At 55.2% G+C, this 18,044-nt stretch overlaps 1 protein-coding gene across 7 annotated transcripts in view; it reads left to right on the forward strand.

The window, feature by feature from the left end:
• The window catches only part of MYO9B (myosin IXB), a 90,733-nt gene that overhangs the window by 55,312 nt on the left and 17,377 nt on the right, over positions 1-18,044 (forward strand). For 5 of the 7 annotated variants that reach the window (XM_047097308.1, XM_047097311.1, XM_047097312.1 and 2 more), the window contains exons 7-19: positions 543-672; positions 1,534-1,623; positions 3,670-3,786; positions 4,130-4,264; positions 5,727-5,848; positions 8,487-8,628; positions 8,931-9,135; positions 10,005-10,086; positions 12,660-12,773; positions 14,221-14,260; positions 15,330-15,452; positions 16,301-16,381; positions 17,553-17,663. In XM_047097308.1, the coding sequence (XP_046953264.1) occupies positions 543-672; positions 1,534-1,623; positions 3,670-3,786; positions 4,130-4,264; positions 5,727-5,848; positions 8,487-8,628; positions 8,931-9,135; positions 10,005-10,086; positions 12,660-12,773; positions 14,221-14,260; positions 15,330-15,452; positions 16,301-16,381; positions 17,553-17,663 (1,492 nt within the window). The remainder of the gene's footprint in view (positions 1-542; positions 673-1,533; positions 1,624-3,669; positions 3,787-4,129; positions 4,265-5,726; positions 5,849-8,486; positions 8,629-8,930; positions 9,136-10,004; positions 10,087-12,659; positions 12,774-14,220; positions 14,261-15,329; positions 15,453-16,300; positions 16,382-17,552; positions 17,664-18,044) is intronic. The other 2 variants (XM_047097313.1, XM_047097309.1) reach the window with 1 other exon arrangement.

The following is an 18,044-nucleotide window of genomic DNA, read 5'->3' on the forward strand; positions in this document are numbered from 1 at the left end:
AGTACATATCCGTTCGCGGACGGAACATCCGTTCCGTTCATGTCGTGTCCGTGACATCCAGTTCACGGACAGCATTCGCTACGAGGACAGCAGTTCCTCTGCAGGGCCTGGGGTGGGTTCCAGTGCCTGGAATGTTCTGTCCCTTGCTCTGAGTGCTAGTTACAGGGCTGCGTATATTTTGCGACGGTTCATCAAGCTCTGCGCTTGAGAGTTGTTTGCTTTCTTTGCCTGTTCTTTATGCATGGTGACGTAGTTTTTGGAATTTTTTTTTCATGCATGTTAGGCCTCCATACAAAAAGTTTGTAACCAACCCCCCCCCCACTGGGGGGAGAGGGGGGAGGTGTGCTATCTGCCTCCGAAGTCACGTACGTTCCACAAAGGGTCCCTGACCATGAGATTGGACGTTTTTTGTTTTTTTTTTTAAACTTCGTATGTTCTGACTGGACCTGGCTGGTTTTACGAATTCAGCCCAATTGGCTGGAAGCTTCTGTCGTCTTACGACTCTGGAAACGTCCCCAACCCAGGCTCCTTTGCTCCCCCAGGATTTTTTCCGTCCTCTCTGCCATCCTGTACCTGGGCAATGTCACGTACAAGAAGAGAGCCACGGGCCGAGACGAAGGTCTGGAGGTCGGGCCCCCTGAGGTGCTGGACACGCTGTCACAGCTCCTGAAGGTACTGCTTGCTGGGCTCGGCCGTGGTGGCTGCGCTTCTGTGAGCCAGGGCTTGTCCGCCTGCTTCCTCCCCGCCATCTGTACAAAGCCTCTTCCTCGTTTCTGTTTTTCTCTCTCTCTCTCTTTAAGTGAAGTATAATTGCCCTCCAACATCGCGTTAGTTTCAGGTTGCAACATAATGATCCGCTATTTGTATGTATTGCAAAATGATTACCACAATAAGTCTCGTTAACATCTGTCACCACACATCATTCCAGTTTGGGGGGTTTTTTTGGTGTGTGTTTTTGTTTTTTTTTAGATTCCACATACGAGTGAGATCATACGGTACTCGTTTTGCTCTGTGTGATTTATTTCACTCAGCGTAATGCCCTCAAGGGCATCCCTTCTTTATTTTTAAAGGACTGCCTCCTGGGCATGGCTGCCTCCCACATCAGCCCCTCTTGTGAAAGGCCCTTTAAAGCCATACTTTGATCAGCAAGGTCATTTTCTCATTGGACCTGCCAGTCCCTTATCCACCGGCACTCAACCCCCCGCCTCTAGCTTGTGGAGGGGGCTTGGTGGTCAGGAGGGAACAGGCCAGGAGCCCACGCCTTCAGCGACATCTATAAATGCAGGTTGGCAGGCTGCACACGGGCCCGCAGTGACACCTGGGCCCGTGTGACCATACTCCCAGGGCCATCGAGCCTGTGGGAGTAACGGTTCTGAAACCCAGCGAGCATAGCACACAGCACAGGGTGGGCGGAGGCACGCTTTCGGTACAGCAGCTGGGGGTCCTTCTCTCACCTTCCTCGGTGACAGGAGGACCTGCCCAACAAGCCCTCTATCCCCCGTCCCTTTCTCTCTCTCCTGGACTTCGAAACAGGTGAAGCGAGAAATCCTGGTGGAGGTTCTGACCAAAAGAAAAACCGTGACGGCCAATGACAAACTCATCCTTCCCTACAGTCTCAGCGAGGTGAGCGCCACCCTGGGCTCTCACGGGGCACCAGGGCCCAAACCATGACTTAGGGTGGGGGCTTTGGAAACAGCCAGCCTGGATAGTCTTTTTCCGATGTTTAAAGTGACAGAGGAGGAGGCGCCTGGGTGGCTCCGTTGGTTGAGCATCTGCCTCTCGACTTCAGCTCAAGTTATGGTCCTGGGGTCTTGGGATCGAGCCCCGCATCAGCCTTCGCGCTGACGACGGAGCCTGCTTAAGATTCTTTCTCTCTCTCTCTCTCTCTCTCTCTCTCTCCCTCTGCCCCTCCCCCCTGCTTGCGCACATGCTCTCCTTCTTTCTCTCTCTCTAAAATTTTTTTGAATGTTTTTATTTATTTTTGAAAGAGAGTGAGAGAGAGCATGACCACAGGAGGGGCAGAGAGAGAGGGAGACACACCATCTGAAGCACGTGTTTGTCTTGGTGTTCCCATGCTGGTTTTCACTAGCAGAGGACGGCCACCTGCAGCCCGCAGGCCAAATCCAGCCCACCGCCCGCTTTTGTAAATAAAGTTTCAGGGGCACACAGCCACACCCATTTTTTTCGGTGCTGCTTTCCTACTGCACGGGCAGAGCTGGGCCATCACAACACAGACCGTCTGGCCCTCCTATCGGAAACTACTGACCTTGTAGCCAGCATTTAAGATAGTTGACCCCCCCCCCAGGCTAGAGCATGACTTTTACAACCATTACGTGGGTCCCTAAATCTTGATAAGGCACCTCTCTCTCTGGCCTTTGCCCCAGCCAAGATATCTTCCCGGCAATGTGGTTTTCTTGCATTTTTACATGTCAAGAGCGATGGGACCTGCCGCTTGGATGGCCGCAGGAAAGTACCTAGCCACTGGGGGGATTTTTAGTTGGTGGTGGAGGCCGCGTGGGCATCTTAAACAGGCACCGTGGACATTCTGAGCCCCCACGGGCAAAGGTACCCTGCAATGTTATGTGAAAGTTGCTACAGGACACCCGAGACCCCAGCGGCGCCGCTAGCCCTTAGGGGCTCAACGCCAAGGGCAAGGTGCCAGGCGTGGGCCTCGTGGCCCCATTTCCACAACCACCCAGGAAAGCCATGTGTTGTATATCTTAATTGCAGCCAGGTACATCTGTCGCAACTTAGATCTGAGTACATACAGAGAAGGAATTTCTTATTTCTCGTATGCAAATTAGACCTCAATAAACCTCTTTTTTTTTTTAATGTTTTACTTATTTTTAAGACAGAGAGAGACAGAGCATGAGCGGGGATGGGGCAGAGAGAGAGGGAGACACAGAATCCGAAGCAGGCTCCAGGCTCCGAGCTGTCAGCACAGAGCCCGACGCGGGGCTCAAACCCACAAACCATGAGATCATGACCTGAGCAGAAGTCGGACGCTTAACAGACTGAGCCACCCAGACACCCCTAAACTAATTTAAAAAAATTTTTTTTAATGTTTATCTATTATTGAAAGTCAGAGAGAGTCAGAGTGTGAGCAGGGGAGGGGCAGAAGGAGAGGGAGACACAGAATCCGAAGCAGGCTCCAGGCTCCGAGCTGTCAGCACAGAGCCCGACGCGGGGCTCGAACTCACGGACTGTGAGATCATGACCTGGGCCGAAGTCCGACGCTCAACCGACGGAGCCACCCAGACACCCCTTTTGTTTTTTTTAATTTAAAAGGCATTACTGCTTTTATGCACACGATGGCATCCCCATGATGCTCCCAGAACCGCAGGGGACCTGGCTTTAAGCCCAGTTCGGCCTCTTGGCTGGTTGTCCCCACGGGCAGGCCGGGCGCCCTCCCTGAGCCTGTGTCACATCCTTAGTCCCCAGGCTGCTGGAGAGACAGCCTTTGCTAAACCTTAGGCTGCCGGCTTCATAGTTCACGCCTCGCCTCAGGGAGTCCACGCTGACTGAGGTGTGTAAAGTGAGAGGAGGCGTGTCTGATGAGTTGGGCGTTTATTGTCACATCCTGGATTTTCCAGCGAGTGCAGACTTCGGCGTGGTGCGGCCCGGGGCCCACCTCATCAAGGTATGACACTCTCTGCTTCGTGCCCACAGGCCATCACTGCCCGCGACTCCATGGCCAAGTCCCTGTACAGCGCCCTGTTCGACTGGATCGTGCTGCGGATCAACCACGCCCTCCTCAACAAGAAAGACATGGAAGAATGTGTCTCGGTGAGAGCCCCCACCCCTGCCTGCTCCACCAGGCAGGGCCGGGGAAGGCCGCGTGCTCAGTGTCGCACATCTTCGGCAGATGGCCTGCGATGTCGGGAACCGAGGCGGCTCTGGGTGGTATCGGGTGAGAGGCGGGTTTCTCCGAGGGGCAGGCCCAAGGAACCCGATGGGGTGCAGTGCAGAGGGCCCAGTGCACCACGAACACACGGGGCCCCTTGTGCGCATGTTACGGATTCCAAGGCAGCAACAGCAGAGTGTCCGGCCGAGCACAGAGCCCTCGCAGCCAAACAGGGCGCTTCACGGGAGGATGCACCAGCAATAACCATTTTCTCTGTCTTCCCAGTGCTTGTCCATCGGGGTCCTCGACATATTCGGATTTGAAGACTTCGAGAGGAACAGCTTTGAACAGTTCTGCATCAACTATGCCAACGAGCAGCTTCAGTATTATTTCAACCAGCACATTTTCAAACTGGAACAGGTAAGGAAAGGCCGTCTTGTTGCCTGTGCAGCCCAAGGCGGGGACAGAAGGAGCCAGAGCCGGGATCTCCCTCGGGGCCCAGTTTGTGGATGAACCAGCCCTGGGATTTTTCTCTGCAAAAGAGAAAGTGTGGGAAAATCCTGCCCAGCCTTGGATGAGGCAGACCTTAGGGATATTTTTGTCCATGGGGCAATTTTGCACCATCCCTCGGCTCAGATGCGAAAATCCATTCAATGGGAGAGCAGTGCAGTGGCCCTGGAAGGATCTGCTTTGGTCAAGAATATTGTCAGTCTGGCTTACCTGTCTCTTCCCTACCAAACACTCAGCCATTTACCATGTATTTACCTGTCTCTTCCCTACCAAACACTCAGTCTTTACCCATGTATTTATCCTTTACACTGATGATTCTGTCAGGGGGGAAAAAAATGATGGGTTTACATAAATATCTAGCAGATTTTACTATTACACTTTCTTTCTGGCTGTTGAGCACTCGAAATGCGGCTGGTCCAAATTGAGGCGTGTGGCAAGAGTGAAACACTGCCAATTGCAAACACGTAGTGCGGAAGAAAAAGATTATAAACACAAAACGCCTCATCAGTATCTTTTACATTGCTTACACGTTGACAGGACCGTAGTTTGGATATATTGGGTCTAAATGAAGTGTATTATTAACGTTAACTTCACCAGTTTCTTTTTACGTTTTTTTTTTTTTTAATGTTTATTTATTTTTGAGAGAGAGCGAGAGAGAGAGAGAGCAAGGGAGGGGCAGAGAGCGGGAGACACAGAATCCGAAGCAGGCGCTCCAGGCTCTGAGCTGTCAGCCCAGAGCCTGATGCGGGGCTCAAACCCACAAACTGTGAGATCATGACCTGAGCTGAAGTCGGACACTTAACCGACTGAGCCACCCAGCCTCCCCTTACATTTTTAACTGTGATAAGAAAATTTGAAGTTAACGTAGGTCACTCGCATTATTGGACATTGCAGTTCCACAGCAGAGGCCAGCAAATGGTAACTCACAGGTCGAATCTGGCCCCACGGCCAATTGTTGTAAATAAACCTTTATTGGCACATGGCCACACCCACTTGGTTACCTATCACCTGTGGCCTCTTTGACATTGTAACAGCAGAATCGTGACCGACTCCGTCTAGCTCATAAAGCTTAACACGTTACCACGGCCCTTTACAGAGAAAGTTCACTGACCCCCTGGGACGTTTTAAGTGCAATCTTAAGCATCTTATGTGATGGATGTTTAAACACGTGCATTCTTGTTTCCTGTTACTAGTGCTTTCGCAATAACTAATAGATCTCCGTTGCTATCTTAACATGTATTGTGTTATTTACATGTGTATGTGTAAATAGGTACACGCATACGTAAATATGTGTATATACAACGTGTACTATGTAAACACGCACGTAGCCATGAGATAGTGACATTCTCAGCTAACCGCCGAACCCCCGCAGGAGGAATACCAGAGCGAAGGGATCTCATGGCACAACATTGACTATACGGATAACGTCGGCTGCATCCATCTGATCAGCAAGAAACCCACTGGGCTCTTCTATCTGCTGGACGAAGAGAGCAAGTAAGTGTCCACGGCCCGGTGCCCGCACAGAGCTGGTTCCCGAGCCCCTGGAGCCTCACCCTGAATCCACACCGTCCCCGAGAACTTCTGAGTTCGTCCGACTCACTTAACCACAAATCCTGACCTATCCATGCACGTAGTGGTCATCACAGAAATGTTAACACGTGCAGTCGCTGAACTCTGAAACACACCTGCACCTGGGAGTTCTTAAGAAAGGGACCTGGGGCCCGAGTCTAGAAACTGGGCTCCGGGGTGATGCATCGTAGGAAAGGGCAGTGTACGGAATCCGGGGCCCAGATGCCGGATTTACCGATAAGCCTGGCACCCCCTCGTCCACGGGACACAGTGAATGCTGGAAACTTTGTTTGTAAAGTGCCTCCCGCTTGGTCACCTAGCTGGAGTCCCCAAAATTCACTCACCGAATTCGCTTCCTGCAGCTCCTGTAATGACCACAAAGTTCAGGCAGCTTGAAACAGCAGAAACATACTCTCTCCCAGTCCCGGAGGCCAGAAGTGCAAAATCAGCATCAGTGGGCCGAAATCAAGGTGGTGGCAGGGCTGTGCTCCTTCCAGACCTTCTAGGGGAGGATCCTTCCTCACCTCTCCCAGCTTCCGGGGGCCCCAGGCATTCCTTGGCTCGCGGCCACATCACCCTGATCTCTGTCTCTGTGGTCACGGCACCCTCTCTTCTGTCTTTGTCTCGTCTCCTCTTCTTAGAAAGATTCCAGGGGCTCGGTGGAGCATCTGACTCTTGGTTTTGGGTTGTGAGTTTGAGCCCCGACTCTCTTACTCTGCACTCGACCGCGCAGGACCGGCTTGGGATTCTCTCTCCGTCTCTTTTCGCTCCTCCCCCACTTTTACTCTTTCTCTCCCAAAATAAATAAATAAACTATTTTTTTAATGTTTATTTTTGAGAGAGAGACAGATTGTAAGCAGATGAGGGGCAGAGAGAGAGACGGACAGAGACACAGAACCCGAAGCAGGCTCCAGGCTCCAAGCTGTCAGCACAGAGCCCGACGCGGGGCTTGAACTCACGAACCGCGAGATGGTGACCTGAGCCAAAGTCAGAGGCTTAACCGACTGAGCCACCCAGATGCCCCATAAATAAACTTTTAAATAAATAGATATTCCAATCCACCACCCTAAAGACCTCATCTGAATTACTAATTATATTCATAAAGACCCTGTTTCTGAATAAAGTCACTTTCCCAGGCTCCAAGGGTCAGGATGTGGACACATCTTTCTGTCACCAACTTCTTATCAACCACTCGTCTGCTTCTGAAGCCCCTGCGGGGCTGGGTGGAATCAGGCTCACCTCCTGCCTCAGACCAAGTCCCCATCTGGGACAGGGGACAGACACCTCCGTTCATAACTGGGGTCCAGGGAGAGAATGTTTAGGTGAAAGAAGAGACAGGGTACTAGGAAGGGCTAGCTCGTCACTCCCGGGAAACCCAGAGCTGGATCTGGATGTAAGGCAGGGCTGGGCTGAGCAGGGTCCGATCTGTCTTTGTTTAAAATCTTGCTGTTTTTGTTCATCGTCGATTTTTTTTTTTTTTTTTTTTTTTTGCATTGGTTGGGATTTTCTAAAATAGCACGGGAAACCGGTATTTTTTTTTTTTTTAATTTTTAATGTTTATTTCTTTTTTTTTTTTAATTTTTTTTTTTCAACATTTATTTATTTTTGGGACAGAGAGAGACAGAGCATGAACAGGGGAGGGGCAGAGAGAGAGGGAGACACAGAATCGGAAACAGGCTCCAGGCTCTGAGCCATCAGCCCAGAGCCCGACGCGGGGCTCGAACTCACGGACCGCGAGATCGTGACCTGGCTGAAGTCGGACGCTCAACCGACTGCGCCACCCAGGCGCCCCTAATGTTTATTTCTGAGAGAGAGTGTGAGCAGGGGAGGGGCAGAGAGAGAGAGAGAGGGAGACACAGAATCCCAAGCAGGCCGCAGGCTCCCAGCCGTCAGCGCAGAGCCCCGACGCGGGGATCGAACTCACGGACCGCGAGACCGTGACCTGAGCTGAAGTCGGGCACTTAGCCGACTGAGCCACCCAGGTGCCCCAAAACCGGTATTTTTGTTTTTTCACCTGGGTGAGCAGGTTCCTCACTCCATACCTTTTCACCGGCCCTGGAAACCATGTGCTTCATAGCCGCAGACCCTCCCCCTCCGCCACCCCACCCCCATTAAGTCGTGGAGTTCAGCACTGGGAGTCAGCCACATTGCTTAGCCTGCGTTTGCGATGCGGCTGGGCAGCGGCAGGGTGGGTCAAAGCCAGCTGCAGCATTCCCTCCCTGGGGGGCAGAAATAGCCAGCTACAACAGGTCCCTCATTCTGCCCTCCCTGCCCCCCCCCTGCGGCACCCTCATCTCCCAGCCCCTCCCTATGACAGGGGAGCGCGGGCAAGACCCCCTCCACAACACAGCATCCAGATACAGACAGATCTGAGACCAGAAGTCCCATCCTGGGATTATGCCTGGGAGCCGCCCGCGGTGAGGCCCGCGTCCCAGTCTTGCCTGCGCCGAATGTTCCCGTGGGCCACCAGGGCCCTGGCCTCACCCACAGAGGGCCCGTGAGAGATGCAGAGCCAGCGATCGCCGCTATTCCTGCAGCTAAAAGCTCCCAATCCTCCTCCCAGCTTTCCCCATGCCACGAGCCAGACGCTGCTGGCCAAGTTCAAGCAGCAGCATGAAGACAACAGGTACTTCCTTGGCACCCCCGTCATGGAGCCAGCGTTCATCATTCAGCACTTTGCGGGGAAAGTGAAATACCAGATCAAGGTACGCGTCTGTCCGTTGCCGTGACCACTCTGGTCCTTCTCTGCCGGGGAGGCAGGACAGGGACGGGGGGATGCCCTGGAGGCCCCTTACCTCCTGGCGTCTGCTCGGTCCATCCCCTTGATCAGATTGTGCGGAGCGAGGGTCCAGGACCGTCAGACCCAGCCCCAAATCCCTGGCTCTTACCGTCAAAGGCCCTGGGGACAGGACCCGCCTGTGTGTTGTGGAGATGGGCCCCGCCCCACCAGGCCCCCAGGACCTTGGCGGTCACAGGCGAGTGACCACCCACCTCCTTCCCCCACCAGGACTTCCGGGAAAAGAACATGGACTACATGCGGCCGGACATCGTGGCCCTCCTGCGGGGCAGCGACAGCTCCTACGTGCGGGAGCTCATCGGCATGGACCCCGTGGCCGTGTTCCGCTGGGCTGTGCTCCGGGCCGCCATCCGGGCCATGGCTGTGCTCCGGGAGGCCGGGCGCCTGCGGGCCGAGAGGGCGGAGAAGGCCGCAGGTAGGAGGGGCCCACGTGTCACCGTCCAGAGGGGGACCCTCAGTCCATTTTAAAATGTACAGTTGTGTGTGTTTTGGCACATTCACCGTGTCGTGTGGCCATCACCACCTCCGTGTTGCTCCAGAGCTCTGATCGTCCCAAACAGAAATTCCGCACCGGGGTGTGTAATTCATTCTCCCCATCCTCTCAAGGCAGGAAGTCACGTTCCTGTTCTTCTGTAGGGACGACCCAAGGCCCACAACAGCTGAGTGCCCCCCCCCCCAGGGAGCTCGGCCCCAGATCCCAGCCACGGGGTTCCATTTGACAAAGGGCCTTGATTAGAAGGAGGATCGAGAGGATCGAGCCTTTATGAGAAGTAGGAATAGGGGCCCCTGGGTGACTCAGTGGCTCGAGCGTCCAACTTCGGCTCAGGCCACGATCTCGCGGTCCGTGAGTTCGAGCCCCGCGTCGGGCTCGTTGCTGTCTATTCCCCTCCCTCCCCCCCCCCCCTCTGGCTTGCACCCTCTCAAAAATAAGTAAAAAAACATTTTTTTAGAAAGGGACTAAATAGTGCTGTTTGAGGGGGATCAAACACTTCATAGTTCCCTGCTCTGCCCAAATTTGAGAGATTATTTTTGTTTTGGGTTTTTTTTTTTTAAGATTTTATTTTTAAGTAATCACTACACCCAGCGTGGGGGCTCAAACTCACAACCCCACGATCAAGAGTTGCACACCCGACTGACTGAGTCAGCCCGGCACCCGTGTTTTGGGGGGTTTTTTTGTTTGTTTTTAATGAGTTAAGTCGGGATCAAAGCCTTTGTGAAAAAGACAAAGGCCTTCAAGTCCCCAGGCAACCCCCGCCTCCAACTCCCTCTGCTCTGTGTCCCCAGCAGGTCTGGGCAGCCCCGGCACCCACAGTCACCTGGGAGAGCAGCAGAGAGGACCCAGCACCCCGTCGGAAAAACTGTACCGGTGAGCGAGACCTTGATTTGTCCAAACCGAAGCTAGTATGCCGTGGCAGTAATTGTTTCAAACAATGCCAGAAACCCTACACCCTGAACCCAGGTTGGGGTTGACCTGGATAAGGAACTCAACTGCCACGTGAATCAAAAAGGACGCAGAAACAAATGGCATCTGGTTGCCGCTTTTCTGCACACAGAAAGACAGGCTTCCATGCATCAGCTGCCTTCGGGAGATGTTGCACGGCTCACTTTACAAAGGATTCTTTTCACGGCCGGTCATGGCCATTGGCGGGTGGGGCCGAGAAGCTGCTGGTTGCACCGAGCAACAGGCTTGATTGAAGAACACATCCTGCCCTAGGCTGGCCGGGGTGTCCTGAAAGAGATATGCCGAGTTACTTCATGTGCCATCAGAAACACAGTATCCGTCATTGCACGCAAGAGGATGAGGGTATTTTGTGGCCACGGGCCTCCCACATACCCCAGTTTGTACTGAATGTAGAAGTGAGCAGCGAGTACTCTCAGGAAGGTGGGGTTACAAAAAAAAAAAATAGGCCATACTGGACAGACATCCAAGGCAATGACAAAGCCAGGGGAGGGACACTTCTGGTGCCTTGAGAGAGCCAGGCAGGCTGTACTGAGAAGGGACCAGTTGAGCCAGACGAGGCAGGCAGGGTGTGCTGGCAGGTGTGGGCGGCACATGCAAAGGCCCTGCGGCAGCCAAGTTCCCAACCTCTTTCTCAACACTCACAAATACCCAAGGAGCAGGCCAGTAAATATTGAAACTTGAAAAGATCATTTTATGTTTGAGCCCTTCACAACAAAAACCTCTTCAAGAGATTCATAACAACGTATGCGTTGGAGGTGGAACTAGCTACCGAGGCAAGTGACCCTAAGTCATTTGTCTGAAAGCACCGCGTGTCCTTTTCCTGATTTTACGAGGTACATTTTTAAATCCGCTTTTTCACCCAAAAGGGGGCAAGAGAAAAACGAACACCTCTCTTTATTTGCTTGTGTGTTTTCCCCCCACCACAAAGACCGAACGTGGCCCCTGACCCACATTCGCTGAAGTGACGCCAGTCTCCCCAGGGCCTGGCCCCTAGGCTGCGGGTCCCCACTCCAGGAACGCGTTTAGTTTACACAGGTTCGATATTAACGCTTTTGAGGACACATCATTGCTTTCTATGAAAGCAAGAAGTAAGGAGAAGCAAGGGCCTTCGAACCCGAGACCAGGAAGGCACACAGAGGAGCCGCCGTCCCCAGGCGCTCAGCGTGGCGTCCAGGGCCAGGAGTGGGAATCCGCAGGCTAAGGGGGTGCCGGGACCTGCTGGGAGCACTCTAGCCAGATTTAGCGGGGTCGGGAAGCAGGGAGGGGAATGCGGGTTGAAGCCATAGGCCTTGTCCAGAGCTCTGGGCGCTGCGCTGACCGCTCAGGGGGTGGAGGTGAAATGTGACCCCTCTGTTGTCTTTGCTCTGTGCCTCCCTGGAGGGCGAGGGAGCAGAGGTAAGTGTGGCTGTCCAGGCCCTAGGCATGGTGCATGGAACACAGACAGGGGACTGCCGATCGGGGTCTTTCCAGGCCAACTGCCCAGAGCTTAAACATGTATTTGAAATAACTGGAATGAGGAATTTTTAGAAAGAAACAAAACAAAACCAGAACCTCCCGACTCCTCCCGCAGTCACCGGCACCTCGTTCCCAGAAACCCCATGAGGACATTTGTCATCTAGACATCCTTCATGAATCCTCACTTTCAGAGCATCTGATTTTCATCTCTGATCCATTCTTGTTCTCACGCGTTGGTGCCGAAGTGTGGGCCCGGAACATATGCCCCGCCCTGAACCCCCAGGAATTGAACAAAAGGAAGTGAATGAGATTGACTTCTTTGGGGCAAAGATCTCCTTCAACTAGGGTTTCCCACCCTCACCACTGGGCCGGGCCACTCTCTGTGGTGGGACCGTCCCTTGTACTGGAGGGGGTCGAGCAGCATCCTGGCCAGATGCCAGGAGCACCGCCCCCCCCCCCCCCCGCCCCAAGTCATGACAACCATAAATGTCAACCATTTATGTCTCCAAAACATAAATGCCTTGCCCGGAGGGTAACATCTCAAGCCGCTGGTGGAGAACCACCGTGCGAATCCTGGTCCGCTCCTCCTGAGGCCTTTCTCGAAGCCGACACGGAGGTTGACGGGTGGCCACAGAATCATCAAGAAAAACCGAGGGGCTACCTCCCACCGGCACCCTCTGGTCCTTTCTTTTCAGTAGCCCCTGATGCCTCGTCACAGATTGCAGAAGCCTGTTCTACGTGAGGCCTTTTTCAGTGATCTGAGCCTCCAGGTTGCAAAACCCATTCTGCCTGGAGCGACCCTGGCCCTCCCAGAGAAGGGGGAGCCACTCTTGGCCGAACCCCGCCCCCCCCTCCCCAGTGCAGGATGGAGAGACCGTGGCGCACACACTCGCCAGCTGCATGTTTCGGCTCCAGTGGCCTGGGGAGGGTCCCGACCGTGCTGGGGACCCCAAGGTGGCGGGCCTGCTGCTCTAACTCGGTCTTCTCCCTGTCACTGCGCCCCTCCCCCTCCCCACTCTCAGCGATTTGCATGACCAAATCATCAAGACCATCAAAGGATTGCCCTGGCAGGGTGAGGACCCCCGTAGGCTTCTCCAGTCCCTCAGTCGGCTCCAGAAACCCCGCACCTTCATCCTGTGAGTCCCCCCCAAGGCTGCGGCGCCTCCCTCCCTGTCCCCCTGACCCCGCAACAAGTGCAACGGCCGCCCCCCCCCTCTCTCCCAGGACCCCCGGCCTGCGGGCTGCCCGTAATGCTGAGTCGGCCGCTGCCAATGTGACGTCTCGTGGCTCCGTTTGTACACCAGCCTTTGCTCAATGGCGCTCGTAACACGCCTGCCCCAGCGTCTGCCCTGTGCCCCTAGCCCTTGCCAGCTCCCGGCGCAGCTTTGCAGGAACGCCCCTCCCACAAAGCGTCTCTTGTTCTGCACCCAGGCGTGCAGAGAGCAGGCCTCGTCTTTCCCTACCTCCTGCCACCGTACGCTTGTAAAAAAGCTGTCAGAAGCGGAGCCTCTGTGGCCCTGCTCTGTGTGGACAGCAGTGCGACGTGGTAGGAAGGGCCCAGAAGCCACACAAACTAGGTTTGGACGCGGTCTCGCTCTGGCTAACCCGCCATGTGGCCTGAGTGCTCTGAGGTCTCGGCCTCTGTGTCCAAAGCAAGGGTCACGACTCTCAGAGCACCTGGCGGGCGGCCGCCTCGGTTGGTGGGACGCCCGTGGCCGTTCCGGGCCCGAGCCGGCGGAGAGCAGAGCTTGTGCCCGCAAGGGCACCGGTTTTCAAATCCGTTTTCATTCCTGGGGATCGAGGTGGCACCTGACGCACAGCGAAGCTCACAGCCAAGCGTCTTGCTGATCTGTGGGGCACCCTCTCCTCGGCTGCTTTCCAAAGCGAGCCGCCCCGCAAGTTACAAAAAACTTTTCTTTCGCCTGCAAGGTTTCCGTAAAGTGTCTGAGAGTGAGGGGCCTACCGTGCCCCTTCCCTTGCCCCCAAAGATTGGCATTTGTTTTTTTCCTTCCCACCATCGTGAGCCTGAAAAGCACTCCTACCCAAACCCCATTGCAGCTCTTTGCAGGGCAGACACCCCCCGCTCCACTTGCCAGGGGGTCCCAAAGAGGCTCTGTGGGCCTACTTGGCATTTCCCAACGTGTAGCGAATAAAGCCAGGACTCCCGGACGGCGTCAGAATCACACGGGGTCCCTCAAAGCTCCGTTTGGGGCACTTTTTGAGATCTGTAGCTGGCCCCGTACAGATGCACGTTCTGCCCTACCGATCACCAGCAGCCCCTCTTGCCCCCCGGACATCCGAGTGGCCCCAGGCTAGATGCCCCTGCCGCTTCGGGGGCCGCCGCTGGCCCGGTAAAGTTCACGTCCAGCTACAGAAGCACCCCACACGTGCGCAGGGAGGGCCCGCTGGGGCTTCGGTGGCGGGGGGCGGGGGGGCGCCTCGTTGCACTTGTGCCTCCCGACTGTGCTTTCTCTGCTCTCACTCCACTCCCTCTAACCCGCAAGGCGTGGCTTGCTGAACTAACCCAAACCTATGGACACCGTGTTCCCTCTGTTCACAAAACCATTTTTAATATTTTGACAGGAAAAGTAAAGGTATCAAACAAAAGCAGCTCATTCCAAAGGTAAACGTTCGCGACACCGTCCGAGGCCACCTCCTTGCTTTTGCCTGTCTTGAGAGCGCCTGGCTCAACCTGCCTTCCGGAAAATGGGAGGAAAATGGGAGGGGGAGAGGGGGAGGAGGCACTTTTAACTTCTCCAGCTTTGCAGTCCCTTCCTCTTCCCACCATCACCCCCTGCCCCCCACTCCCCTCCAAAAATAAGTGCTCGCGTGGAAATGATTTGGAGCTGTCTTTGGGTTTCCCGGAAGCAGGGCACGTGATGGGGGTAGGATATTTGCAGAAGCGTGTGGAGGGGAGAAGCAGGCTGGGGCGGGGGAACTGAGCGAGGAGGTGGGCTCGGCCTCATCCCACAGGAGCCTCGGGGTGTGAACAGCACCACAGAGCTTTTCCTGCCCAGAGGCAATGGGACCCTTCTGTCCTACCCCCACTTTGGGGGTCTTTAGCTACGAGTCCCCTCCGGAGGGCGGGACAGGGTGCAGCACCTTCCTGGCCTGTCTGGGAGAGGAAGCCCCACCAGGAAGGGGGCCAGGAGCCAAGACCCCAGTAGCCGGCCTTGGCCGAAGTGCACCCAGCCTCTGTCTAGTCTCCACACACGGTGTGCGGACGGATCGGGAAGTCTGCAAAAGTGAGAAAAACCCCTCAGTGCATCCAGCGGATGGGACGGTGCTATTCCTCTTGTCAGCTGCTACTAAGTGTGGGGGGACCAGACCAGCCGGATAAGCTCATGCAGAAGTGCAGGAGACTTGGCGGTCCTGGAGCTCGACAGGAGGGAGGTGGCACGCTGGAGCCCTTGGCTTCTGGGCACTCGGGCTGCCAAAGAGGCTGTAATCAGTCCTTCCAGAGCCAGCACCATGTGCAGGGTAAAGCCCAGGTTCGGCCCCAGGGCGGTCCCCGCCTCCCGCCAGGCCCACCATCCCCTACCCTCCAGCAGCCCTGTCCCGAGACTGATCCCAAGAACTGCCCTCCCCCCCCCCCCCCGGAACACAGTCCTGGCTCTGGGGCATCTACGATGCCTCCCAGTGCCCACTGGGACCCCAGGAGGGCAGGCCAGACCCCCATGTGTCTGTCCTAGAACCTGCTGGACTCCAAGTCACTGAAGCTCATCATCAGCATGACACTGCACGATCGCACCACCAAGTCCCTGCTGCACCTACACAAGAAAAAGAAACCGCCGAGCATCAGCGCCCAGTTCCAGGTGGGCAGCCTAGAGAGGCCAGAGGTGACGCTAGACTCAACCCGATGCGCTTGTGACTTGGCCACGACAGACCCAACAAATTTGTACCCTAGGGCTTCCTGGCCTCAGCATTGTTTGACATTTGGGGCTGGATCATCCTCCTCCACGGTGGGGGTCATCCTGTGCATTCTGGGATGCACAGTAGCATCTTCCAGTTGTGGCAACCAAAAATGTTCCCAGTCATGGCCATGTGCTCTGGAGGTGAGGCAGAATCACCCCTGTTTTGAACCATTGAGTTAAAATAACGGATTAACGTGTTATGATGGTACATCATGTTTCCCTTTTCTCCGTGGTTGCCAGGAAGCTCAGAGACATTTTTTTTTTAAGGGGGCTCAATGGCTGCCGCTAACCCTCACCATCAGCTTTTTTGTCCCTTTCCTCTTTTTCAATCTGAGTCTTTTGTGCCCACCTTGGCCTTTTTGGCAAATTACCTCACCTGGAAGCTCCTGAAAATCCTTTTTGTAAATAGCAGGCCAAAGACCAAAGTCACTGTATCTGTGTTTCTTTCTGAAGCTGTCTAGCATTTTAAATGCCCAGAAGTTTGGTGCCACTCCCCCTAACACTTCTGCTGAGACAAAGAGCTAGGAGACCCTGGGAAGATGACAGCTGTCAGCTCTGGGGACCCTACAGCTCTCTTGGGGCTCCCAGAGGTAGTTCAGCCTCTAGTCAGAATGTCCACCTACAACCTCCCGTGTCCTGCATCACTACTGATGCCAGCAAGTGACCTGGGTCCCCTCCCACTGAGCAGCGTGCCTCTTGGGGGCGGGGGGGGGCGGTCCCAGCTCAAGACCTTCTCCCTCTTTCCCCAGACGTCCCTTAACAAGCTCCTGGAGACACTGGGGAAGGCGGAGCCCTTCTTTATCCGCTGCATCCGCTCTAATGCCGAGAAGGTGAGTAGCTCCAGTGTCTTGGGGAAGTGAAGGCCAAGGTCTGGTGGCTCAGCGGGGGGTATTCCTGTGTTGCCGTGGCCTCTTGGGGGCCATGAAAAGCCTCAAGGAACCAAGTGTTCAGCCAGGTTCCAGGAACGGTAAATAGCCTGCCGAGGGCAGCCAGGTGGCCAACCAGAAGCAGCGACATCGTCTGGAACATGGAGGGGCCCCAGAGGTTTGCTCAAGAAGGGACAGGTCAAGCGTGTCAGTACATCCCCGGATCATCCAGTGCAGAAAATGTAGCAGAAGGGAGAGGGTGAGATCACACGGCAGAAGCATAGAGGCTGCTGTTCATTTGATCTGAAGGCTTCTGGAAAGACTCCGTGGAGCACCATTGGGGGCCCTAGTAGTGCGCTCAGCCCTCACTCCCAGGCTTCCTTTGCCCCAGGGGTCCACTGGCCATTCTGCCCCCTTGGGAGCTTGGCTGGGGGCTCTTCAGGATCTGGACCTACCCCCTTTGTCTCTACTCTTCCCGTTTCCCTGGCTCTCCCCTGCTCCTGGGACCGTCCTCTCCTGGGCCCTTACCTGGCTGCTCCCCGCCCTCCTCCTCCTGCCTATTCCCTCCTCAGGACCTGGCCCAGGGTCCCCTCTCCTGTTGGACACTTCCCAGGGGGGCCCAGGCAGTGTCTGCCCCATTCACGTATGCGCCTGGCTCCCACCTCCAGACCTTATTCCCCTCTTGGCCAAATCCTTAGTGTTTACCCCAGGGCCTGGCACAGAGTACGAGCTCAACGCAGGTTTTGATTGGAGTCCTTAAGAAATAACTCTTCGCAGCAAATTATCCTAAATTGAGCAGTGAGAAATGGCATCTGTCTCCCAGACACCAGGGAATAGAGCAGCTCAGACGCCAGATTTTCCAGAAGAGATGAATACCTTAAGCACCAGTGCCGAGCAGCCCCAGCTCTTGATTCCAAAAAGAATGTCTGGAACAAGGAAAGAAGGGTCCTCCAGGTGCCCGCGGCTGCCGTGCTGGGGACATTCTGACCAGCCGGGGGGGCCCGTGTGGGCTCCCGGACCATGCTCATGTCCAGAATCCTACAGGGTCTCGTGCCTACAGATCCCCATCCCCGGCTGCCGACGCTTGATTGTCCCGCAGCTGGCACCTGTCCTGATGGCTCATATCCCGTTTCAGAAAGAGCTGTGTTTTGACGACGAGCTGGTGCTGCAGCAGCTACGCTACACGGGCATGCTGGAGACGGTGCGGATCCGGAGGTCAGGCTACAGTGCCAAGTACACGTTCCAGGTAAGCCACACACTCGTGGCCGTCGTGACAGGGCAGAGGGCTGGCCACCTCCCTCTTTGAGAGAGAGCGCTTCTCTGGAACATGAGCCCAGGGGGTTACTCTGTGCCAGAGCTTCTCCGCTCCGGCCCTGTTGGCATTTATACCAGTCATTTCAGAGGTCGGGGTGGGGAGAGGGAGCAAGTTTTCTTGGAAGAGGTGGCTGGGCCCAGGCCAAGCCTGGAAGGATACAGAGTTGTAAAGCCAAGCCGGGAAGAGGGAATGACAGGAGCAGATCCCTGCACAGCTCTGCCCTCTGTTGAGCATCTTCGGCGACAGACGCTTTTATACCCATCTCTTTTATTCTGCCAAACCAACAGCAGGCGGTCCTGGCTTCTGTTCTGC

The sequence above is a fragment of the Lynx rufus genome, unplaced genomic scaffold (genome assembly GCF_022079265.1).
Source record: "Lynx rufus isolate CCGP_SWC_20201006 ecotype Redwood Valley unplaced genomic scaffold, mLynRuf1.p SCAF_4, whole genome shotgun sequence".
Lineage (NCBI taxonomy): Eukaryota > Metazoa > Chordata > Mammalia > Carnivora > Felidae > Lynx > Lynx rufus.